The sequence below is a fragment of the Lipotes vexillifer genome, unplaced genomic scaffold (genome assembly GCF_000442215.2).
Source record: "Lipotes vexillifer unplaced genomic scaffold, Lipotes_vexillifer_v1.1 scaffold490, whole genome shotgun sequence".
NCBI classification, from domain to species: Eukaryota; Metazoa; Chordata; class Mammalia; order Artiodactyla; family Lipotidae; genus Lipotes; species Lipotes vexillifer.
Window position 1 is genome coordinate 375,316 of NW_006796397.1, and position 27,545 is coordinate 402,860.

General features: G+C 33.8%; 1 protein-coding gene across 4 annotated transcripts in view; it reads left to right on the forward strand.

The window, feature by feature from the left end:
- PKN2 (protein kinase N2) overlaps positions 1-27,545 on the forward strand; it is a 126,853-nt gene that overhangs the window by 88,917 nt on the left and 10,391 nt on the right. For 3 of the 4 annotated variants that reach the window (XM_007468502.1, XM_007468503.1, XM_007468505.1), the window contains 8 exons: positions 14,058-14,201; positions 14,522-14,597; positions 15,194-15,368; positions 15,598-15,724; positions 17,774-17,904; positions 17,985-18,060; positions 18,139-18,230; positions 23,918-24,094. In XM_007468502.1, the coding sequence (XP_007468564.1) occupies positions 14,058-14,201; positions 14,522-14,597; positions 15,194-15,368; positions 15,598-15,724; positions 17,774-17,904; positions 17,985-18,060; positions 18,139-18,230; positions 23,918-24,094 (998 nt within the window). The remainder of the gene's footprint in view (positions 1-14,057; positions 14,202-14,521; positions 14,598-15,193; positions 15,369-15,597; positions 15,725-17,773; positions 17,905-17,984; positions 18,061-18,138; positions 18,231-23,917; positions 24,095-27,545) is intronic. The other variant, XM_007468504.1, reaches the window with a different exon arrangement.

A 27,545-nucleotide genomic window follows, 5' to 3' on the forward strand; every position in this document is an offset into this window, starting at 1 on the left:
AAAAAAAAAAAAAAAAAAAAGAAGGGGGTGGGGGCTATTTTAGGTAGAGGACATAATTAAGGAAAGTCTCTTTGAGGAGGCTACGTCTGACTTGAAACCCAATGGGGGGAAAGTTGCCAGACTTACAAAGATCCAGGTAGAGTGTTCCCAGCAAAGGAGAAAAAACATACAACACCTTGGGGTAGGAGAAAACTTGATATGTTGTAAGAATAAAAATCATGAACAGAGATCAGTGTAAAGAAGTAAAATAGCAGATGTAGGTGGGTGTCAGATTACTAGGGTCTTTATAGTCAATAAATTAGAAGATAGTGAAGGACTTTTAATAGGGGATTTTTTCATCATCTGATTTAGATGATCAAATAGAAATAATATAAATATAGAAGCTAATAAAAGAGTTAGCAGCCCATAATGGCAAAGAGTTTATAAAGAAAGAATACAAAGGTGTAACAATCAAATCTTAAGTAGTATTCCAAGTATAGGAGGAGAAGGAAGGTTTGCCAAAGAGAAATAGAAAACTCTGGGTTGGATCAGATCATATCCTAGATCAGATCTTAACCTTATAAAAGCTTATCCGGTGAAGAGTTGCTGGAATGGTGAGGTGATGCAAATCCTGTTACATATGGAACAGTTGAAGGAAAATGGGATTTAAAATCTATTAAAGAAGAGATTTAACAAAGATTTGGTAACTCTTTAAAGTTAAAAGGAGGAACACGTAAAACAAGAATTAAACTAGTGATAGCAATGAGATTTCCATTTGTGTGTGTTGACTCTGATGGATTGGTGGTAACTTTCTGGAGCTCACTGTCAAGGTTTACTGGATGGGTCCTTGTTTTTATGCTGATCAAGTAGCAGTGTTTGCCAGATGCTTGGAAAAGGGGCAAGTGGTAAGCTGTAGTACATGTTCCTTCCATCCTTGGATTGACTGTATACTTTGTGGGTGTGGAAGACAAAGCAGAAGTCAATGATGGCAGATTTCATTTCAGTACAAATAGAATAGTACTATTAAAAAATGAACTGAGCTGCTACAGTAAGTTCTGTCTCAGTAAAGTTTTTTTTTTAACTTTTTATTTTATATTGGGGTATAGTTGATTATTAAAGTTGTGTTAGTTTCAAGTGTACAACAAAGTGATTCAGTTATACATATACATGTATGTATTCTTTGTCAAATTCTTTTCCCAATTAGGTTGTTACAGAATATTGAGCAGAGTTCCCTGTGCTATACAGTAGGTCCTTGATGGTTATCCATTTTAAATATAGCAGTGTATACATGTCAATCCCAAACTCCCTAACTATTCCTCCCTCCCACCCTGCCCCCCGATAACCATAAATTAGTTCTCTAAGTCTGTGAGTCTGTTTCTGTTTTACATAAGTTCATTTGTATCTTTTTTTTTTTTTTTTTTTAGTTTCCACATATGTACAATATTTCTCTTTCTCTGTCTGACTTACTTGACTCAGTATGACAGTCTCTAGGTCCATCCATGTTGCTGCAAATGGCATTATTTCATTCTTTTTAATGACTGAGTAATATTCCATTGTATATATGTACCACATCTTCTTTATCCATTCCTCTGTTGATGGACATTTAGGTTGTTTCCATGTCTTAGCTATTGTAAACAGCGCTGTAGTGAACATTGGGGTGCATGTGTCCTTTCGGACCATGTTTTTCTCCGGGTAATGCCCAGGAGTGGGATTGCAGGATCATATGGTAGCTCTATTTTTAGTTTCTTAAGGCTCTCTCAATAAAGTTGAATGAGCAACTCATATAAGGGAGATTTAAGGGAATTGTTGTATCAGAAAAAGATTACACTTCCAAGATTTTTTTCAAGTCTGATATTTTCTTTTTCAACTCTGACTTTTTTCAGCTCTGATATTTGCTAGAACTAGTATTGTTACATGCTGTAAATTAGCTGTTTAATTAAAATAGTTAGACCAATATAATTCAGTCAAGGCCACCAGAGAGGGAAATGCAGTTGAGGTTGTTAGTGTATATGGATATATGGATATCGTTATATACATGTCTTGTTAAATTTGCATCTTCCTTCTAAACTGTGAATACATGTAAATATTTATGACTCTAAAATGTTTCAGTTTCCATTCATTCTTAAATTAATAGGTTGCTATAACGTTGATCTTGAAGCCAGACAAACTGGATTCACTTACTTATTAGATATTTGATGGTAGACAAGATACATAACCTTACTACTGGGCATTTATTTCGCCATCTCTAAAATGGGGATAAAATATAATCCTTACAGGACTGTTAAGAAGAAATGCTTTGTGTTGCCTGGCACATTTAGCTACTCAATGACTTTAGTTCTTTCTTTAGCCCTAGGCTGTGACATGTGGCTATGAATTTGAGTATAATGGAAGAGCATGTTAAGTAATGGGAAATTAACTGGTTGAATGTCATTTTCTTTCATTTCAGAGCCTATTTAAAGTAATTATAGGATTTTAATGAGTGTTATGATCAAAATGAAATTTAAGACATTTATTGTTAAAGGGAAAATGGCTGGTTAGAAGATTTCTCTTGTAGCCAGGTTATTGTGTTAGAGTTTTGTATTTAAAATAGAACTTAAAAGTAGTTAAGTGTCTTGCCATCATTTTATAATTAAGGAAACTGAGAACCAGAGTGATTACATATTGATAAATTTCAGAGCTGGTACTAGACCTTGAGTGTCCTTCAAAATGCTCTTTCCTCTGTGGTGATTTGTATGAGATAGAAAGTTAGTGGCAAAAAGGAGGAAACAGAAGATGATGAAAGCCTGGTAAAGAGAAAATAATTTAATATTACCCAAGTTACAAGCTTAGAAAACTAGAAAGACTGATAACTGTTGATTGGTTGTTTTTACTTGCACTTTTTTTTTTTTTTTTTTTTTTGTGTGTGGTACGCGGGCCTCTCACTGTTGTGGCCTCTCCCGTTGCGGAGCATCCCCCGGTACGCGGGCCTCTCACTGCTGTGGCCTCTCCCGTTGCGGAGCACAGGCTCCGGACGCGCAGGCTCAGCGGCCATGGCCCACGGGCCCAGCCGCTCCGCACCATGTGGGATCCTCCCGGACCGGGGCACGAACCCGCGTCCCCCGCATCGGCAGGCGGACTCTCAACCACTGCGCCACCAGGGAAGCCCCTTTACTTGCATTTTTAATTCTCACCTAAAATTGTTTTTCTTCTTCATGGCATCATGAAGAAGTCCCACTCTGGAGTAACCCTCCCTTAAAAACGTTGAAGACACTGCATAGCTAAGTAAAGCTGTTCTCCCTGAGGCCAGTTAGACCTTCTGGGTTCCTGATATGCATGTTAATGTATCCCTAATTGGATTATAAGCTCCTCTTTGGAGGCCACATTCCTTATTGTGATAAATCCTTCTGTTTACACTGTACATTTTACTTTTCATTGTGCTTTTTTTAGTCTTTTACTTTATTCCTTATATTTATAGAATATTTATTTATAGAAAATGTTTATAGAAACATTTATAGAAAATATTATTTTAAACTGACATGTTCATGCTCAGTATTTTGCCTCAAATGTCAAGTTTCTTTCCTATGACATTCTGGAACTAAGTTGTCTATACTGTTTCTATCCTTTCCAAAATTCATAGGTCTTTTTATTTATTTATTTTTTATTTTTGGTCATGCCACATGGCTTGTGGGGTCTCAGTTCCCCAACGAGGGGCTGAACCCGGGCCATGGCAGTGAAAGCCCAGAATCCTAACCACTGGGCCACCAGGGAACACCCAGATAGGTCTTTTTTGAGTTTTGAGATACTATAGAAATTATCTAGATCTAGAATGATCTAGAAAAGTTCAGTTATGTTCCTGGGAGCTCAGGGCTCTGCAGAATTATTTCAGATGGCAACACAGACCCTTTTTTTTTACTTTTTGTTTTGAGATTCTGGGTAAGATGTCATTTGGAATTTGCCGCTTTAAAAAAAAAAGTTTTGAAAATTGCTGGTGTAATCCAGCCCCCTCATTTTACAGATTAATAAGGATATTATTATGGCCTAGGGGTTAAATAACTAGCCTAAGCTATAATCTAGGATTCTGAAGTGTCCTGTCAGTTCTGTGTTCTTTCTGTTATCAGGTTACCCTTTTTATATTTTCTTATAAAATTTGGTCTTTCTTAATGTTTATTATAAACACAGTAGCTGTGTAATTTCACATTTTTTCTGAATTCTCTCAGCCCTCCTGCTGTAAAAGTTTAATCCTCCCATGAGAGATTGAAATAAAAAGCAGGACCCTTTATATCTAACCTTTTCCCATTCACATTTCCTTTTGATTTACTTTGTTAATGTAATAGAGAACCATCTTTATCAATATTAGAAACAGGATGAACTGAAACTTAGAAAAATTTTAGCAGGAGCCAGTTCTGTTAAGAGCAGAGTACTAGAGAACGTTCACTTATCAATGGAAAAGGAAGAAGAGAACATCCAGGAGGTGAGAGCCCGTAAAAATGTAATAGGGTTAATAGATTAGAAGTAACAGTGGCATTGAAGGACCAGTGGATGTTGAGGGACTAGAAAGAGTGAGCTAGTAGAATGTTAGGTGGTGATGGTCAGAGAGAAGGATTCAAACAGCTGAGATTGTGGAAAGATTGTAGATATTGGTAGGAGTGGGGCTAAGGTATCCAAGAACTCAAGGGATTCTTATTATTTATTGGTTTCACATTTTCAGAAATTGCCTATATGTACTACTCTTAAACCATCCACACTCCTATCCTCATTCTTCCAAATAATTAGGTTAAATCAGTAACTCAATGTTTATATTATTATGACTATGTAAATATTGTTTACAGATGAACCATGTTCCGTACCATGATTACATTCTCTTTTTAGTACCAAGACCCCCTTTGGGCAAATAACTGCCCTTTTTTAAATTGTTTATTTTGTTTTGCTTTGCTTAGTTTTCTATACACCTATCCTTTATCACCAGAATCTCCAGAATGACTCTAGAATAACTCTATGTAGGCAGTTGTATCAGCAAGCTGTCAGTCATCCTGGGACCCACTCTACTCCCCAGCAACATCCTTTCTGGAGCCTTACATCTTTCTGCTCCAATTTAAATGACTGCTATATAGCTTTTATCTTTCACCATAATCCTGTTGGATCACCTGAGTCTTGAATTTCTCTTTCAGCTTTCTTGTTTTACTTCCTCATTTTGGTGGATCATATCCCACATTTACATGCTGAGAAAAGAGTGAATGAAAGTTTTAGAGATCTTGCATATCTGAAATATCTTTATTCTGCTCTCATGCTTGGAGTCTAGAATTCTAGGTTGGAGACTATTTTCATTAAGAATTTTAAGGAATTGTAGTTCTAGTATTGTAGTTGAGATTGCTTATGTGTCTTTGATTTCTAATCTTTGATTTTGATTTGCTTTTTCTTTTTTAAAGATTTAAAGATTTTTATCTTTTTTTCCCTGGGGTTCTGTGATTTCTCAGTGGTGTACCTTAGGTATAGGTGGTTTTCACTCTTTGTGATAGGTACTGTGTGGCACCTTCAGTTTTGAAAGCTCATTCTTCAGATTTGAGAAATCGCATTTATTTGATAATTTCCTCTTCATTTTCAGTGTCTCTCTTGCTAATTGAACCTTTTAGATTGATCCTCTGATTTTTATCTTTTATCTATTGTCTGTCAGTGTGTCTTTTTGTTCTGCTTTCTGGGAAAGTTTGATACTTTTATTTGCCAAGATTTGATTGACAAACATATCTGATATTATATTTTTAATTTCTAAAAGTTTATTCTTTTAAATATCTTGTTTTCCTCTCATGGGGATAATATCCTCTCTTACATTTTAGAGGACATCAGTTTTACGTTTTCTTCTCCCTGAATTAATTGTCTTTATTTATCCTGAGATCCATTTCATAATCTCTGTTTATCATATTGCAGATTTGGTGAAATGTATGGCCATCCTTGGCTGTATTAAAATGAGCCATTAAGAAAACGAATGGAAGTTTTGTATGTGGGGCTCTTCCTTACCCAAGTTCTGAACTAGTTAAAAGAAAGAAAGGTGTGACTAATGGAAAGTAAAATGTCATTATGAGCTGATATTTGAAAGTGTGGTTGGGTGTGTAACAATAATGGGGCTATACTCAGTCCCTTAGATCATTGCGGGCTCCAGCCCATATAAAACTTAAGGCATAGCAGAGAAAAGCAAATTGTATACTTCCATTTAATAGCCCGGCTCTCAAGGAAGAAAGGAAGAAATGGACTGGATTATTCATGTCCAGTTTCTCTCCCAGTCTTTTATCAGATAACTCACTCCAGGAGATGAATAAGAGGGTTAAGAGAGACCCAGATATTTAGGAGAAGAATGAAAATTATTCCTCATAGAAACCATGATAATGAGCAAGATGCTTTCCTCCCTATAAAAGGATAAAAATGCATGCAAACATCTAAATGGGGTGTGAAACATCTTAATATAGAACAAGCCATAGAATAGAAATACAAAGAAATTTTAATTTCTTCCATGTGTGAGCTAACATTCAGCATATTACTGTTGTTTTTGGCCATACCATGTGGCTTGCAGGATCTTAGTTCTCTGACCAGGAATTGAACCCAGGCCATTGCAGTGGAAATGCCAAGTCCTAACAACTGGACCACCAGGGAATTCCCACATTCGGCATATTGTTTAATCTGAGATGCTATTTTTTTGTTTGTTTTAATATTTATTAGAGTATAGTTGATTTACAGTGTGTGTTAGTTTCAGGTGTACAGCAAACTGAATCAGTTATACATATACATATATCCACTCTATTAGATTCTTTTCCCATATAGGCCATTACAGAGTACTGAGTAGAGTTCCCTGTGCTGTACTGTCCTTATTGATCATCTGTTTTATATATAATATTGCATATATGTCAATCCCAATCTCCCAATTTATCCCACCCCCCTCCTTACCCCCTGGTAACCCCCTAGTAAACAAATAAGTTTGTTTTCTACATCTGTAACTCTGTTTCTGTTTTGTAGATAAGTTCATTTGTACCCTTTTTTTAGATTCCACATATAAGCGATATCGTATATTTGTCTTTGTCTGACCTACTTCACTCAGTATGACAATCTCTAGGTCCAGTCCATGTTGCTGCAAATGGAATTATTTCATACTTTTTATGGCTGAGTAATATTCCATTGTATATATGTAACATATCTTCTTTATCCATTCTTCCATTATGGACATTTAGATTCCTTCCATGTCCTGGCTATTGTAAATAGTGCTGCAATGAGCACTGGGGTGCATGTATATTTTAGAATCATGATTTTCTCCGGATATATGCCCAGGAGTGGGATTGTTGGATCATTATGGTAGCTATATTTTTAGTTTTTTAAGGAACCTTCATACTGTTCTTTATAGTGGCTGTACCAGTTTTACATTCCCAGTGTAGGAGGGTTCCCTTTTCTACACACCCTCTCCCGCATTTATTGTTTGTAGATTTTTTGATGATGGCCATTCTGACCAGTGTGAGGTGGTACCTCACTGCAGTTTTGATTTGCATTTCTCTAATAATTAGTGATGTTGAGCATCTTTCCATGTGCTTTTTAGCCATCTGTATGTCTTCTTTGGAGAAATGTCTGTTTAGGTCTTCCACCCGTTTTTTGATTGGGTTGTTTCTTTTTTTTGATACTGAGCTGCATGAGCCATTTGTATATTTTGGAGATTAATTCTTTGTCAGTTGCTTTGTTGGCAAATATTTTCTCACATTCTGAGGGTTGTCTTTTAGTTATGTTTATGGTTTCCTTTGCTGTACAAATGCTTTCAAGTTTAATTAGGCCCCATTTGTCTATTTTTGTTTTTATTTTCATTACTGTAGGAGGTGAATAGAAAAAAATCTTGCTGCGATAAAAGAGTGTTCTGCCTCTGTTTTCCTCTAAGAGTTTTATAGTATCTGTATAGTATAGTTTTATAGTATAGTACATTCAGAATGGTCTTTAATCAATTTTGAGTTTATTTTTGTGTATGGTGTAGGAAGTATTCTAATTTCATTCTTTGACATGTAACTGTCCAGTTTTCCCAGCACCACTTATTGAAGAGACAGTCTTTCCTCCATTGTATATTCTTGCCTTCTTTGTTGTAGATTAGGTGACCATAGGTGCGTGGGTTTATCTCTGGACTTTCTGTCCTATTCTGTTGAGCTGTTTTTGTGCCAGGACCATACTGTCCTGATTACTGTAGCTTTGTAGTATAGTCTGAAGTCAGGGAGCCTGATTCTTCCAGCTCCGTTTTTCTTTCTCAAGATTGCTTTGGCTTTTCGGGGTCTTTTGTGCTTCCATACAAATTGTAAAGTTTTTTGTTCTAATTGTGTGCAAAATGCCATTGGTAATTTGATAGGGATTGCACTGAATCTGTAGATTGCTTTGGATAATATAGTCATTTTCACAATGTTGATTCTTCCAATCCAAGAACATGGTATATCTCTCCATCTGTTTGTGTCATCTTTGATTTCTTTCATCAGTATCTTATGGTTTTCTGAGTACAGGTCTTTTACCTCCTTAGGTAAGTTTATTCCTAGGTATTTTATTCTTGAGATGCTGTCTTTTAACTTATAATGGAGCTATAATAATACTTACCCTTTTTACCTCTTTTGCTGCTTCCAATTCTATTACTATCAAATGACACATCATATCCTCTGAGGCTATATGAGTTCTCTGAGCCAATGAACTATATATATAATTGTCTTTTCCCCCCACCCCTCTGTCATCTCTTGACCACCAGGCACTTGCCAGTATCCTTAAGGACTTTGGTTCTTCACTCCAGCATCCCATCATCATTATGGGGGATTTTAAACATCTAACTATCTAAACAACCACCTATTTAACGTATTATTTCAAACTTCTTTGAATGCATCAACCCCAGTATACCTTTGCTCCTTGTCATTTTAGCAATGAATTGTTCTGAAATCTTAGATTTAGTATCCTAAACTGTTACCAAATCTGCATAAAGCACCTAGTTTAACCCCTTGTACATAATGGTTTTGCTGTAAATGATAGCTTATGTTATTATTGTTACTCCTCTGGTTCTTTTACTTCTTTGTTACCACACAGCTAGATGTTTGGTCAAACATTTCCATTTCCTTGATTCTTCAGGAAGGAGTTTAGGAAGGGGCCATCAGAAAATTTCATTTTCTTCTCTGTTTACCCTAAAACTATTGTTACCCTTTACCATTTCCTTACTGATGCCCCCACAGCATCTTTCAACCTTGTCTTTATAGGTATGTAGGTTTTGGTTGGGAAATAAGATACATGATTAGAAATAGGAACTATATGTGTATACACTGAGACAGAAAAGTTTGTAATAGGTTTGGAATAATAGTGAGTCTTTGGAACTTTTTCTAGGATGTGAATTGATATAGGGTGCAGTTATATATAACTGTTACAGCACTAAATAGTTTGTATCACAATTGTTTACTTTTCTTTTCTGCTCCCACATCTATAGGGGGCAGACTTTTCAAGCAGAGGTCATAGCTTTGTATTCTCCATTATCTCAGTCTCAGTCTTCTCTGTGTTTCTCATTTTCCCAAAAGATCCTAAGGTTTCCTTCTTTTTGTCACATTAGTTCCAGCTGAGAATCACCCTCATTGAACTCCTGAACTAAAAACAGATATTACTGTTTTCTGAGGTGGTAGTTTTCTCTTTGCCCCATAGTAGATTCTGATGGCCCCCTTCCCTGTCCTTCTCTTTGTCTCTGGAGGCTGATAGCTGCGGGTTTGAATCAGTGGGCTCTGACATGAAAGGGGAGACAATGTTAGGAGATCTAAGGGCAGGAGGAGAGGGTAATCAGAGTATTTGTTTCCTTCTCTCCTTCCCTTTTTTACAGCAGTGTTCATCTATGGCTACAGTTCCTGTTTGACAGTCCCTTTTTCAAGATCCAGTTCTCACTGAATTCTGATAACTGCTTCTTCTTGCTCACTCGGGTAATAGATTTCTACTGTAGCTAATCCTCAGATACTTCCCATCCTTGTTGATTCCTTAACCTGAATCTTACCTTCATAAATAGCCAATTTTTAAAACTTAAACTCTTTTTGAGTGTGCAGTCTCTTTACTGCTGGGACCCTAGTTGATGTTTCCCAAGCCTATGTTGTCCTCAGAAGCCCATAGAAGACCAAGTAATCAAAGGAGGAGACCAATTAATGTGACACCTGACATGTGCACCTTTACAAATCTGACCTTTCCTTGGCTTTTGAATTTTCCATGCTTTGAATAATTTTCTTTCTTTTAGTAGCTGCAGAAAATTTGCTTTTTGCCCTTTCTTTCCTTTTCAGCAGTGAAACCTGCCTCTCATTTTCACCTATCAGAGGTTCCCACACTTTCTCGATTCACAACATCCTCAGTGTTCCAGTAATTTTTTTACCGTGCATCTCTAGGCCAAAAGAAATACCCAGTAGTTCCATTTATTAAGAAGTAGTTACTGGGAACTCCCTGACAACCAATGGTTAGGACTCCACGCTCTCACTGCAAAGGGCCCGGGTCCGATCCCTGGTCAGGGAACTAAAATCCCACAAGCTGCATAGTGTGGCCAAAAATTAAAATTAAAATTAAATTAAAAAAAGAAGTATTTACTAACAAAAAGCTTGTGCACAGCAAAGGACACCATCAAGAAAATGAAAAGGCAATCTACAGAATGGAAGAAGATATTTGCAAGTCATCTATCAGATAAGAAGTTAATATTGCAAAATATATAAAGAACTTGCACAACTCAATAGCAAGAACAACAAAAAAATAATCTGATTTAAAATGGGCAAAGAAACTGAATAGACATTTTCCTAAAGAAAACATCCAGATGGCCAACAATTACATGAAAAGGTGCTCAACATCACTAATCATCAGGGAAATGCAATTCAAATCCACAGTGAGATATCACATGTTAGCATGGCTATCATCAAGAAAACAAGAGATAAGTGTTGGCGAGGATGTGGAGAAAAAGGAACCCTTGTGCACTGTTGGTGGGAATGTAAATTGGTTCAGCCACTGTGGAAAACAGTATGGAGATTCCTCAAAAAATTAAAAATAGAACTGCCATATGATCCAGCAGTCCAACTCTTGGGTATATATTCAAAGGAAATGAAAACAGGATATTGAAGAGATATCTGCACTCCTATGTTCATTGCAGCATTATTCACAATGGCCAATATCTGGAAACAGTCTGTGTCCATTAAAAGATGAATGGATAAAGAAAATGTGGTATATATATACAATGGAATATTATTTAACCATGAGATGGAAGGAAAAACTGCCATTGTGACAACGTGGATGGACCTGAGGACGTTATCCTAAGTGAAAGAAGTCAGACAAAGACAAATATTACATGGTATCATTTACATGTGAAATCTTAAAAAGTCAAACTCATAGAAACCAAGAGTAGAAAAATGGTTGTACGGAGAGGTTGGTAAAAAGGTACAAACTTTCAGTTATAAGATAAATAAGGTCTGAGCATCTAATGTATAGTGCAATGTATAATGGTGACTAGTTAATAATACTATATTGTGTGAATGAAATTTGCTAAGAGAACAGAACTTAAATGTTCTTACCAAATATAAATATTGTGTGTGTGTGTGTGTGTGTGTGTGTAAAATAGGTGATAGATGTGTTAATGAGATGGGAGGAATTCTTTATTAGTATATATATGTATATGTGTATCAAATCATCATGCCAACTACTTTAGAAAAAGTAGTTACTATTTACTTTTGGGCCTTACAGAGACTTCAGACAAACCATACAGATTCCTTAGTTCTACCACAGTTTCTTCTTTGATCCTAGGTTCAGATTCATAATAAGACAGAATGAAACACAAGTTGGGACAGTTTGCCAGTATTGCCAATCTGTACTTAGCTCAAATCATACTGCTCAGCTATTTTGGCAGTGGTTTTACTCCATGTAGAATTTTGTTGCTCTTGAGGTTTGACATTACCTGCAAACATGCCCTTGCTTTATGGAATGGACCTGCTTCATCTGGAAAATTGCCAGCAAATGAGCAGTCATACTTGCAGTTTAAATTCAATAAATATCAGTGGCATTTCCCTATATAGAGGGTACTTTGCTTTTCAGATACTATATCCCTGCTTTACTGAATTGCAGTAGATGTTAGGAGTTAAAGTAGGATTGGGGTTCCATGCAACAGTGTTATGAGTAGACATAAAATATCTTAATCTACTTTGGACTGTAGCCACTCTCCCCCCTTAAATTGTAGAGAGAGTGATACAGGGAACAATGCAAAGTAACAAAAAGTGAAGAGCTTTATACCTAAAATTTCATGTAGAACTCCAGGAAAGCTAATGTAGGCCTTAAGATGACCTTCCATCCCAAATCTCAGGTGTTTCTAACATACGTCAGGTTGAAGAATGGAATAAACAGAGGAAAGAGAAATGAGTTAATATGAGTTTTACCAGAGTGGCAAAAAAAAATATAAAGGAGGTGATTTGACCTTCTCTCATCCAGAGGAAGATATACTCTTACAATTTTAGCAGTGTGAAAAGTATAAGAACTTTTAGGAATTACTAATTTTGTCCCAAGTACCTATACCACTTGCATTTGCCTTATCCATAACAAGTTTTCCTCCCTGATTCCTTGGAAGAAGATAGGAGAAAGTAGACCTCTCCTTTTCTAATCTAAAATAAAGTAGTCTAAATTACCAACCCCTGGTTCAGTTATGCAGTTTATTTCCCAAAATAACTGTTTTCAAAATACTTACAATTTTAACTTGAATGGAATATTATAGCATTAATACCCACCACTTCTAAATGCCATTTGCTGATCTTAAAATAATTATCCTCTACTCATGCTTACCCTTTCCTGACAAGTATTCTCTCCCATAGTAATTATGTATCAGAGAGAAGCAATGAGGTAGGAAGTCCTGAGCTCATATACTCACTGCCAAGATATCTTTTTCTAGTCCTTTTTTTTCTGTCTATGAGACCTTTTGGCACATTGTGTCTTGACTCTTTTTTTTCATGTTCTGTTTTTTATAAGTGTTTTCTGTGTTCATTTGCATCAACTAGTTTTATTATTTAAAGTCAAATGGTTTTTTATTATGCATACTAGAAGCTTAGATAATAAGATGCATAAGTTCACAAATTGAAAGTTTTTATATGAAAGAAGTAATTTATTACTTTGTTGAGCCTAAAGGGAAAAACGTTTATCTCTTTTTGTGGGTGATCCACAAAATCCTGAAAAACAAAATAATGAAGAAGTCTTATGCTTTATAATTAAAATATATGCAGATTATGACTAATATGTAGAGGTCAATTTATGGCTTGACCTACAGCTTATAAACTGTGTCCTACAAGTACATTTAATAATTGATGGTTAAAACCTTAAATATATTTTCCACATAAGCATTATTTTTAATGACTACAGAATGTTCCCTCATGTAGATATGGTATAATACTCTTAAGTTGTCCCTGGTTTGGGGGGGGCTTTTTTGTTTCATTTTGTTGTGTTTGATGTTGTAATAAATGAACATTTTTCTGTATAAAACTTAGTTTCCTGTTTGCTACCTACCTACGCAGACCCCTGTAATCACTGGTCTTATTACCCGGTGGTATTCTTTAGAAGATTTAATGACCTAACATTCTTAAAGTGTTTGGCATAGTGTGTGGCACACTGAAAGTGGAGAATAAATGCTATTCACAGACCTTTTCCTGATCAACATTGGGATAAAGAAATAAGAAAGTTTGAAATGGATTCTTTGAGGTGAACATTGAAGTCTAGCAACAGCACAGCCTATGAAGCCAATAGGAGAAGGATAATCCAAAAGATTGAAGCTCTGAGATGGAGTTTCGGTCGTCATTCATCTGTATTGATTGTTCCCAGTTGTGTATTCTTTATCTAGAAGAAATACCTTAACTGGAGAATGTTGGAATATGAATGTCTTCCTTTTAGTTAAAATGTGTAAGTTTGTTAAAGTAATATATAATAGAGAAACATTATAAAAGCACTCTTTAAAATAGTGTAACCGTTGTATATGTTATCTTTGTTTATTGTATTTGTATCTTATATATTTTGTAATATTTTATTCACATGTGTGTCCAATGATGTGTTCCCTGTTTTCTTTATTTTTTATTTAATTATTCTAGTCACGTGAACTGGAAATTTCAGTTTATTGGCGTGATTGGCGATCTCTGTGTGCTGTAAAATTTCTGAGGTTAGAAGATTTTTTAGACAACCAACGGCATGGCATGTGTCTCTATTTGGAACCGCAGGGTACTTTATTTGCAGAGGTAATAAATGTATTTTATTAAATATGCATAACTACCATTGAAATTATATATGTAGGCAACATGATGTAGAAGTGGGAAGAGTATTAGGCTGAATGGCAGACAACTTGAATTCTTGGCTCAACTCTGCCACTAAATAGGTATGTTACCCTAAGACAAGTCATTTATCCTCTGTAGGTCTGTTTTCTCATCTAGAAAATGAGGAGATGGAACTAAATTATATCTCAGATTCTCTTAAGTTTTCAGACTTGCAAGTTTATTGAATTTCATGAACCATAAATCTAATGCTATAGTTATGTCAACTTGAATTTTCTTCACTGCAGGTTACCTTTTTTAATCCAGTTATTGAAAGAAGACCAAAACTCCAAAGACAAAAGAAAATTTTTTCAAAACAGCAAGGTAATTACTGAGAAATCAAGTACAAAGTGTTTTGGTGTTATCTTAAATACTTTAAAAATGTATATACTATTTAAAAAGTGATATCCATCTTTTCTTTTTGTGTTCTTCTTAGTTGTTCAATTATTTACTTCTAAATTTTGTTATGGAAAATTTGAAACATGCATAAGTATAGAGACTAGTGTGATGTGCCATCACTCAGCTTCAACAACAGTCAGCTCATGTCCAATTTTGTTTCATCTGTGTTCCATCACTCACAACTTCCTCAGATTATTTGAAGCAAACCCAGACATCATATAGATTCATCCATAAATATTACAGTTAGTATCTCTAAAAGATAAGAATTTTGTTTTTAAAATCTTAACCACATACCATTACTAGACTTAAATGAGCAATTCCTACGTATTTATTTTTAAAACTGATTTTGCTTTTTTGCACTAGCCTTTAATAACGACTAGTTAGGAACTGTTTTTTTAAGTGACAAATATTGTTTTTTCTTCATAAATTATAAACCAATGAATATGAATTCTTAAATTATGGCTTTTGGTAATATATTTAAAAAATACTTGTTCTGTTTTCTTTATTTACAATATCCACAGGCAAAACATTTCTCAGAGCCCCTCAAATGAATATTAATATTGCCACTTGGGGAAGACTAGTGAGAAGAGCTATTCCTACAGTAAATCATTCTGGCACCTTCAGCCCTCAAGCCCCTGTGCCTGCTACAGTGCCAGTGGTTGATGTACACATCCCTGAACTAGCACCTCCAGCTAGGTATGTGTCTTAAGATTTTTAAGCATTGCTTTTATAAAATAGTTATTGTGACATTTGTACATATTGATTACAGTGAGCCTATTAAAAGTCTCATTTTTTCCAAATAGTATTTTGAAAGTAGTGCTCTGCTTACTTTTAAAACAATAAAATTGTTTGCCTTAATTGTAAAGTTATTTAAAATATATACTTTTGATTACTGCTTTTGGTGAATTGCTTTATCTTTTATAAGTGATTCTGCAGTAACCAAATTGGACTTTGATCTTGAACCTGAGCCTCCTCTGGCCCCACCACGTGATTCTTCCCTTGGAGAAATAGATGAATCTGCTGAATTAAGAGATTTGGATACACAAGGACAGGTAAGGCATTTTAAACCTTGTATAATTCCTTTTCACCAAATGAATTACCAGTAAAAGCATCATAGTGAATGAGATGTTAAAAACATCTCATTTAACATTTTAGTTAAAAAATGCCTGTGTGAACTGTGTTGTTTATGTTTCTTGTGAATGAAACATAAAAACCTCTGGATGCTCATGAGCCAGGAGAGATGGAATAGGCTGCTTAATCTAGGAGCATAGGAGCATGGCTGTTATTGGATGACATGTTGCCTGAAACACTGTGCATCTTCTAACTAGGTTAACATGATTTTTGAAAATGCATGTAAGATGAAAGTAATATATTCATTTTTTTAAATTGAAATATGGTTGATTTACAACATTGTGTTTCAGGTGTACAGCATAGTGATTCAGTATTTTTTCAGATTCTAGTTCATTATAGGTTAGTAAAAGATAATGGGTATAATTCCCTGTGCTATACAGTATATCCTATTGCTTATTCATTTTATATATAGTAGTTTGTATCTGTTAATCCCATACCCCTAAATTGTCCCTCCCCTCTTCCTCCTCCCCTTGGTAAGCACAAGTTTGTTTTCTAAATCTATGAGTCTGTTTCTGTTTTGTATATACATTCATTTGTATTATTTTTTAGGTTCTACATATGAGTGATATCATATACTATTTATTTCTCTGTCTGACTTATTTCACTAAGCATAATATTCTCTATGTCCATCCATGTTGCTGTAGAGGGCATTATTTCATTCTTTTTTTGGGGGGGAGTAATATTCCAGTGTGTGTGTGTGTGTGTGTGTGTGTGTACACACACACACATTTTTAAAAAATTTTATTGAAGTATAGTTGATTTACAGTGTTGTGTTTAATTTCTGCTGTGTAACAAAGTCACTCAGTTATACATATATATATTCTTTTTCATATTCCTTTGCATTATGGTTTATCACAGGATATTGAATATATTTCCTTGTGCTATGTTGTAGGACCTTGTTGTTTACCCATCCTATATATAATAGTTTGCACCTGCTAATCCCACACTCCCAATCCTTCCCTCCCCCACACCCCCTCCCCTTTAGCAACCACAAGTCTGTTCTCTATATTTGTGAGTCTGTTTTTGTTTCATAGATACGTTCATTTGTGTTTTATTTTTGATTCCACATGTAAGTGATATATGGTATTTGTCTTTCTCTTTCTGACTTACTTTGCTTAGCATGATAATCTCTAGGTCCATCCATGTTGGTGCAAATGACATTATTTTTAATGGCTGAGTAATTCCATTGTATGTATGTGTGTGATATATATATATATATATATCACATCTTCTTTATCCATTCATCTGTTGAGGGACATTTAGGTTGTTTCCATGTCTTGGCTATTGTAAATAGTGCTGCTATGAACATAAGGGTGCGTGTATCTTTTTGAATTAGAATTCATCTGGGTATATGCCCAGGAGTGGAGTTGCTGGATCATATGACAACTCTATTTTTAGTTTTTTGAGGAACCTCCATACTGTTTTCCATAATGGCTGTACCAATTTAAATACATTCCCACCAATAGTGTAAGAGGGTTCCCTTTTCTCTACATCTCTCCAGCATTTATGATTTATAGACTTTTTAATGATGGCCATTTTGACTGGTGTGAGGTGGTACCCCATTGTTGTTTTGATTTGCATTTCTCTAACAATTAGTGATGATGAGCATCTTTTCATGTGCCTGTTGGCTATCTGTATGTACCACAGCTTCTTAAACCAATCGTCTATTGATGGCCACTTGGGTTGCTTCTGTGTAACCGGCTATTGTAAACAGTGCTTCTGTGAACATTGGGGCTCGTGTATCTTTTCAAATTAGTGTTTCTGTTTTTTCCAATGTATTCATTTTTTTACCTTTTTTAGATAAGAATAATATATAATTAATAACCATAAAAATGAATATCCAATATCTGAATTTTATTTTCTCACTCATATTTATATCAACTTTTAACATTTTTTTCTTTAACTGTCCTTACCTAATAAGTTGTTTTCTGAATGTTTCTATGATTTAATGAGTGTTTAATATTTTACAGGTTTCAGAAACAGTTTTTGATACTGAGAATGACAGAAATAGACTACTTCCAAAATCTCAATCTGAATATGAGCCTGATATTCCTCAATCAGGCCTAGAATATAGTGGTATTCATGAACTTGAGGACAGAAGGTAAAGAATATGTACACAGCTTTGCTACATGTTTAGTCCCATACTTTTGCCTTATTTTTGATTGACATTACTGTTTTCAGACCTCAACAAATGTTTCAGTTTAATCTACAAGACTTCCGGTGTTGTGCTGTCTTGGGTAGAGGACATTTTGGAAAGGTAATCTCTTAAATTTTCTTGGAATGCCTACAAAAGTAATAACTCACATGGGAAATAATTATTTTAATCTCATTTCAGGTGCTTTTGGCTGAATATAAACACACTAATGAAATGTTTGCTATAAAAGCCTTAAAGAAAGGAGACATTGTGGCTCGAGATGAAGTAGACAGGTTAGTTTTTTAAAAATGAAATTGTTTATTTTTCTGAAAATGTAGCTTATCATGAAAAATCAGTATGTGTATTGCAACAACAAAACTTTCTATTTTCCTAATACACTTGACTATTGAATAACATGGGTTTCAACTGCATGGGTCCACTTAAACATGGATATTTTTCAACAGTAAATGCTACAATATTACATGGTCTATGGTTGGTGAATCCACAGATGTGGAGGAACTGCAGATACAGAGGGCCGACTATAAATTATGCACGGATTAACCCCCATGTTGTTAAAGGGTCAACTGTAATAAGTAAAGAAACTAAATAAATTAATGCATAAGGTAGGCATTAATTAAATGTATTTCTTTCTAGCTAACTCCCTCTTCCCCTTCTTAAGACATGTTACTGAAGAGTGAATACCAAGGAAAGATGATGAAATGTTTAAACTAATTCTAATAAGCTTTTATACTTGGAAATGTTAAACTGTTTTTATGGAATAGGAACTGTTATACATCTGTGGTTGGGTGAGGCTATTTCCTGTTCATACTACAGAAGTAATAAGATGTCATTTACAAATCATCTTCAGTTAACTGAATGGTTAATATATTCTGCTTTTGAAAATGCACCTACATCTATTTTTTGCTCTATGTTTCTGAAAATGGTATTTTTTGACCACAGCATCTTACATTTCTAGGTGTAAATTGATACGGATACCTCTTCCTCTACAATTATTAAAACGTAAGGACTTTGGGGATAATATTGTAATTAGGTTAGAGAATATACTTTAAAAAGACTATCTCAAATTAATGGAGTGGTTCAACATGGAAATTATTGTATAATAAAATGGCATATTTATTACAGAATGAGGCTTTCATTTGATATTTAGAAGCGGCAGTATTTTTCTTAAACCACCAGTTAAGGAAGCACCAGTTGATATTAATAGAAGGCAGCCCTGTATAATGAGAACAGCCTGTGATTATCAGTGAGAAGACTTCTCTAGTTCTGATTGTTCCTTCTTAATTAATGATTTGATCCCAGGGCAATTCACTGAACATCTTTGAGCCTCAGTTAACCCACATATTTTTAAAATATATTTTTTGATAATACTTGCCTTACCGAATTATATTAAGTGCCATATAGATATATCAAATTGCTATTTTTAATATTTTTTCCATGATATGGGAAGTTCTTAGAATTAGGATAGATCTTAAAAGATGCGGGTTTCCTTTATATAAAAAAATCTTTTCCTTTTGGATTTGCCTATTTGTTTTTTATCCATTTCTCATACTTCTCAATTATATCAAAATAAACTCTTCCCTGATCTAAAAATACTTAGAGACATTTTGCATAATATTTATGAAATATTCTGAACACTAGAGTATATGCTAACAACTGTATATTTCTGTTACATAAGTAGTTAAAGCAAACCTTTAATTACACTGTCTGTTTTTAATTACAATAATAGTAAGGTCAAATGTTTTTCTTTTCTGGAAGAATGTTTGCTTTATTCCAGATTCATATATGGTAAATTCATTTATATCCTAAAATAATAGGAGACTGGTACTACCCAGTTAATAATGGGAAAGTGGTAATTACTTGGTGGTTTATATAACTTTCTCCTACATTGTTACTACTTTGAGCCACGTCTCTGTAGGAAAAAACTTCCTAATTAAATATAGATAGAATAATATTAATATTACTGTTAAAGAAGAATGTCTAGATCAGAGGATGAAGCTTTAGCCAGAACCTGGGACATTACCCCTACTTATTACCCCTACTTAAATTTAATCCAGCCTTAGTGAAAAGTTGATGAGTAATCTTTATCTAACTTCAGTTATAAATCCGTGTATTCAGTAACATGGAAGTAAAATAATCTCCAGTAGAACCAGAAAAACAGAGAAATGTAAAATTCAGAGTGAGAAATAAAACTCACTCTTAGAGGACTTTGGGGAAGGCAGCAGAAAAAAGAGCAATTAGAGGAAGGCAAGAAAAAAGTTAATTTAGAAAATAAGAAAACAGACCAGCATGTTTTAAAAAGTTATATAACTTGCAAGTCTGAATAGTAAACAACTAAGCAGAAATCTTTTATATCCACTTTCTATCTCATCCTTTTAATAGATCCATAGAATTCAATGTTATTGCATATCAGTGGGGGTTTTTTTCCTATAGATGTTTCTGAAATACTTGATGTTTCTTAACGACAGTTTTCCTTTCTAAATTTTCTCTTTCTAGTGTGAATTTTATTATTTTACTTATAGAAAATTCCAAATCAACTTGTTTTTTGTTGTTATTTGGTTTGGTTTTTTTCTTCTAGTTTTATTGAGATATAATTGACATGCAGTACTGTATAAGTTTAAGGTGTACAGCATAATGATTTGACTTACATACATCATGAAATGATTGTCAAAATAAGTGAACATCATAGAGATACAAAATTAAAGAAATAGAAAAAAAATATTGTCCTTGTGATGAGAACTCTTAAGATTTACTCTTTTAACAACTTTCATATATAACATTCAGCAATGTTAACTTCATCATATTGTACATTATATCTCTAGTACTTATTTATCTTATAACTAGAAGTTTCTACCTTTTGACTGCCTTCATCCAATTTCCCCTCCCCTCACCCCATCTCTGGTAACCACACATCTACATCTTTTTAAAGGAACACAAATTATGCACTAACTTCAAAGTAATGTAATTAATGTACAAAGATCACGTTTTTCACCTACCATTAGTAGAACTTCTTTCTGAGTGCCATCTTCCCCCACTCCTGAGTAGGAATGTTAAATGTGTGTTACTGTTATGCCTCACTCAGCTTCCTTGTCTTACCAGTTCACATTTCAAAACAACAGAATAGACTTGGAAGTATATTTTTGTAGTTGCAGAACAAAAACACAGCTAGCCAGATTTTCTATATATATCATATATAGGTATATATGATTTAATCCTAAGATTAGCCTTATTAATGCTGTAATTTTCCACTGACCAAAATAACTATTTATATAGTTTTTAAGTTTCTATCATGTCTAATAATGTACTGAAGGAAGTACACCAAAAAATGTTAGAATGGAACTAGTCACTTAGGGAGATAAAACATAAATACATTAGTTATATAAATAAAACAGATTAGATATGTTTGAGTTTAAGCTGAACAATATAGATAATCGCAGCTTATAACAGGGGGAACATCAAATGAAGGTGTGCTGGTGGATTTAGGTAAGGCCTTGTAAAGAAGATTGGATTTGTGCTGATCTTTGGCAGATGGAAGATATTTGGGAACATGGAGAGGAGAGAAATGACAAGATAGAGGAAAATGTTCTGGACAGAATGAAGTTTGAAGTTTTGAATAAGGTTGGATTGTTTCATGGACTTTTAAGGAGAATATACAATTTAGATTAGGTTGGGAAAAGTTAGACTTACAGAGCAGCTTTCTGGTGTGCTGTATGATGCTTAAAATTAAAATTATTGTTCTTGTCAGGGTCTATAAAGATCCTTCCTCCTTTACCTGATAGTCCTAAGACATCTATCCAGCCCTCATTAATATTGTCATTCCTCATCAAACAATTCTATGAATGGCATTAAAACCATTTTAAGAGGAATTCTGATTAATCCTTTAGACCATTTACATGTTCAACACAGGTCTAACCTTATACTTATCCAGTTGAGAATTAGTAATTCACCCATAGTGGATTAGCAATTCACCCATAAACCATACACAGTGAAGAGGGCACGTTTGCCATCTAGTTGAGCCCAAAACATCTTGCCAGTTTGTCTTATTTCATCTGAATATTTTATCCTCATTAGCCAAAATTTAGATTGACATAGTAAATCAATTGTTTTAGAATCTGTCTTACAGATCTTGCCCAATTAGACATTGTTTTCCAATAAATTTAAATGGTGATAAAGTCAAAGCTGTTAACTATTCTTTCTAATCTTCTGTGAATTTATTTCTAATAGTGACTTAATTTGTAGTAACATTTAGAAACCTTGCAAATGTATGTAGACATAAGCCCAATGCTTTAGAAACAATTACAGTGGGGCTTTCTGCTTTGAGTATATATAAAGTTGTAAACAGATTGTGTGAAATAAGAGGGTAAGAGTTCATCTAGAATGTGACCATATTAAATGGAGTTTAAACACTATTTCATAATAGCTGCATTTACTGTCAGTATTTAAAACTGAACAGGTGTTTTAGTTCATAATTCAGAATACAACTATATTAACAGAGCAATAAAAATTCCATGTTCCTTCTACACAACAGGTATACTCTTAAATGTTTTCAAAATTCTGTTTAATTTTCTTGAGTCATAGCAGTATAATCTGGATACCCAAACAAATGCTTTAATCTTTAAACTTTTTAAAATTAACTCTGAAGCGATCCAAAAGAAAGGAGAATGGGTCTACCTCCTTCTAACATTAGAATTTTGGTTTGGTATTTTGAAATCAATAACCAAATATACACACACACACACACACACACACACACACACACACACACCTAAGGAGTTCTTTAATTTTAAAAATGAAATCATTATTAATGCTTTTCAACAAACATTAATGTCAATTTTTGATTCCAGTCTCAAAAGCAAAAATGCCTATTTTATATTAGAAACATAAATGTAATTTAATTGGTAATAAAATACGTCTGTAGGTATATTTATTTTGATCAGGTGCTTAAAGTGTTAATTCCAAGTTGTATTTGAATAATATTTGACCTGGTTTTCTTCTGCTTTGAGGTATTTTTTGTTGTTGTTGTTGTTTAGATTTTGTTTTCTTTTTTTCGTTTTTCCCCAGTTATACATACACATTATCTATTCTTTCTCATATTCTTTTCCCATTTATGTTTTTACATAGTACTGAACAGAGTTTCTTGTGCTATACAGTAGGTCCTTGTTGGTTATCCATTTTAAATATAGCAGTGTGTACATGTCTGCTTTGAGTTTTAAGTCAGGTTGATTTACTAAATATTTTCAGGGGGAAGAAGAGTGATATTTTTTGCTATTTAGGCAAAATTGTTTCAGAGTCAGTAAGTTTGACCACTGTTCTTTTAAGCATCTTGCAAGAGTTCTTACCGGGAAACCTGTGATAGCTATAGATTTTATAGATAAATTGTATCATTCTCCAGGAGCTTCCTTGAAGTATGTTATAGAATTCTCCATGTAACCTCTTTATTTTCCAGTTAGCCTTCTAAATTAAAATTTTATGCAGTGTATCTTTACCTCTCAGCTTCATATATTATATGATAGAATATTTGGATACCATAGCTTGTGAATTATAAATATATACTGTCCTTGAAATTGCCTTGAGCAGAAAATTTGTATTTTAAAATTATGCTTTAGGTTGCTAAATCCTCTGACCAATTCCTGAAAAATTTTCACAATTCACTCCTAATTAAGCCTTTTTATTAACTATTACCACTAGCCATATGTATGCTACTTTGATACTATCATTGTGAACTTATGTCATGCTAATCATATTTAGTTTTCATTAATATATTTCTATTAAAGTTATATATATCAAGTAGCCCAAATTTTTCAAAGCATTTGTAGCAAAACTAGTACACATTTTATGGTTTTAAAGTTATAATGATTAAGAACTTTGCTCATTTTAGAGTTTAGTAATTTTTAAAGAATGTTATTTCCAACTAGAACTTTAAAAAAAAATACCAGTGATTTTTAAATGTTTTCTCTTACAGCCTGATGTGTGAAAAAAGAATTTTTGAAACTGTGAATAGTGTAAGGCATCCCTTTTTGGTGAACCTTTTTGCATGTTTCCAAACCAAAGAGCATGTGTGCTTTGTAATGGAATATGCTGCCGGTGGGGACCTAATGATGCACATTCATACTGATGTCTTTTCTGAACCAAGAGCTGTGTGAGTATTTAGCATTTCTCTGAGTTTCTTCATGACTGATTTCTTTCTGAGAAGGAAAAAAGCTCTTTGAATTTTAGGTTTATTTTTTTCCCTCATATGGAAAATAGATGAAGAAATAATAGAACTCCTTACTTACCTTTTTGCCATAAATAAATGTATCTATTTTTCTGTTGTTCATGTTGAAAATTTCATGGATTACCCTAAATCACAATTGATAATTTAGATACACAATTTAGGTTTATTTTAGTAAAATTTCTTTTTTTCCAGTATATTTTCTCCTTAGGGAATGCCATCTAGGACCATGGCTTTAAATATTAACTATACTCAAAGTACATTGTTAAGTGAAAAAAGAAAATGTAGAAGAGTTTGTATTATATATTTGTATGAAATATTTGTATTTGCATTTTAAAGGGTAATTTAAACGAGTATGTCTTAAGTGTTTGCTTGCATGTGCTTACAATATCTCTAAAGAATATAAAAGAAATTGGTATGTGTATCGCCTCCAATGAAAGGCATAGAATCCTGATATGATACTTAATAAATAACTGGGTATACTATTTAAAATATATATTTCACTGAATGCTTACAGGATGTCAGGTACTGTGTTAAATATTTTAATTTATCGCTAAAACACTTTTTGTAGTTTTTGAATTTGATATTATATGAAGGTTTTACTTATTCAGATGCAAAAGAATAAATAATAGCAAACATTTGTGATGAAACATAATTATATATATATTCTTCCCCTGTTGTTATCCCAGTTTTAAAGCTCTTAAGTGTTGGAGCTAGGATTTGAACCTAGGAAGATGCTCTTAATAGCTACACTGTATATGCAGGTGTTTACCAAATTTATATCTCCAGCCCTTACCTCTTACCTAAACTTCCAATTCCACTAACATTCAGCAGCCAACTTGACTCTTCCCTTTATATGGCTAATAAGTATTTCTTGTTTAACATCTCAAAATGAACGCCTGATATTTCCTATTTTCCCCCACCTCACCCACCAATCCCCAGCCTGTTACCCTTCTAGGCTTCTCTCTTATTAAATGGCAATACCATCTACCAGTTGTTCAAGCCAAAACACAGGAGTCATTCTTGATTCTCTTTTTTCCTTACATGCAACATCCAGATTCTACCTCCAAAACATAACCCAAATCATAAAAATCATAAACCAGTAGTAAAACTTTATTGAATTTATTATTGAATTTTTATCACTTGTCTGTATTCTGACAGCTGACATTTGTGTAACATTTTTACTTTCATTCCTTTATTTGATTCTCATAACCATCAGAAGTATAATACAGCAGATTGTAGTACTAGGGCATTAGTTCTGATGGAGAGTAAAGCTTTCAGAAAAGGAGGCAAAAGCCACAAAATAATAGAAGGCTACTAATAATTAATTCCCTGCATATTTAAAAATTAAAAGCAGGCCATCTAGACTACGCCTAGCCCTGTGCTAACTGCCTTGGGAATTTGTTTTGTTATGCCTTTTCTTTAATAAATATAAAATCCTATTCTGCCTTAACAAACTTTTTATTTTTGCTGAGAGTACAAATTATATAGTACCAATGAAACAATTAAGCCCAGTGAAATACAAGAATAAAACGCTTTATTGCAATACTTCATATCTAAAGTACCTCCCTCTAATCATTCAGATCTCACCTCAAATGTCATTTCTTTGGAGGTCTTTCCTCATTACTTTAACTAAAATACCACTGTATCACTAACGTCTAAATCAGGCCACACTCTATTCTATTTTATATTTTATATTCTCCATAGCACTTTATACCTGAAATCACCTTATTTATTTTTTACATTTTTATTGTCTGTCTCCCCTCACTAAAGGGGAGCAACAAGGACTATGTGTATTCTATGTACTAGTGGAACACCTAGAAGGGTGACTCACATATGCTAGGCAAACATTGTATTCTTATTGCTTGAGATGAAGGAATCGAAATTAATTTGAGTCCTAGCTTTGCTGTGTTCTGGCTATGTCGCTTTAGATAAATTAGTTACTCTTCCTGAGAGCTTCATTTTCTGCTTCTGTAAAATATTTATCTTAAAGGTTTGATTTGATGATACCCAGTATACCCAGTTATTTATTAAGTATCATTAGGACAATCTGTTTACAAATAATGGAGCAAAAGAGAAATCAGGGTATTTTTATGATTGTTACAGTATTGTTTTGCCACCACAATAAGTTTGCTTAAAAAAACTACCTTAAGCAATTTTAGAATCACATTTGTTTTAATGGACTTCAGCTAAATCTTTTAAACTTACGATAAATAATTACATAAGATCTAATGTATAATCAAATATTTATAAATAGTTAAATTTAAAAAATCTCCAAATTATGGTTCCATTTTTGTAAAAATAAAGAAACACAAAACATATCTACATGTACACGTAAATGCATCCTAAAAGTTTGAAGGACATTCACCAAACTAACAAAAGTAGTTACCTTTATGGATAGTAGTGGCGTCGGGGTGAAATGGAGATGGATGAATGAAAATTGTGCTTTAGGGTAGGCGTATTATGTGTATTTTATAGAGGAAATATCCATGTGTTACTTGTAAAATTAAGAACTGATTCTCCTAAGTGTCTTCTTATAGGCTATTCTACACTGAAGACAGATCTGCATTTTTTAATTCATTCATTTATTTATTACCTACCTCCTTATTCAGTAAGGCTATTGCATATCAAGCATTTTGCTAAGCATTTAGGCTAAACACTGAAAAAGACAAACATGGTCCGATCCCTCAAGAGTTAATATTCTAGCTGGGTTGAAGTTTTTCTAAGATCTAAACCTGTTTATCCAATTTCTAGACCTCTTCACCTGTCCCAAGGCAATTTGAGGTCAATATGTCTAAAGGCAAACTCACTTTCCCCACAAAACTTTGGCTACTTATTTCTCCACCTATTCATTACAGTAAAAAGGAAACCTTGAGAGTCATCTTCAGCTTTTCCCTCTCCCTCATCCTTTATAGCTAATGAGACACCAAGTCCTATCATGCTCGTTTTAAAGTTTCTCTTGAATCCATCTCTTATTCTCTTTGTTGCCACTACATTAGAGGTACTCATGATCTTTCATCTGTACTATCATTTTAGCCTTATCTGTTCCTTTTCCCTCTGGATATCTCCCTACTTCCACTCCACTTCATACTACTATCAAGAAAGTTTTCTGTAACATAAATCTGATTATTCTGCCCTGATTAAAATTGTTTGATTTGCTATCACTAAGAGAAGAATTTTCAGTACAGGCATACCTCATAGATATTGCAGGTTCAGTTCCATACTGAAACAAACATCATAATAAAACAAATACCATAATAAAGTGAGTCGTGAATTTTCTGGTTTCCTGGTGCATATAAAAGTTACATTTACACTATACTGTAGTCAATTAAGTGTTTGATAGCATTATGTCTAAAAAATATATATACATACCTTAATT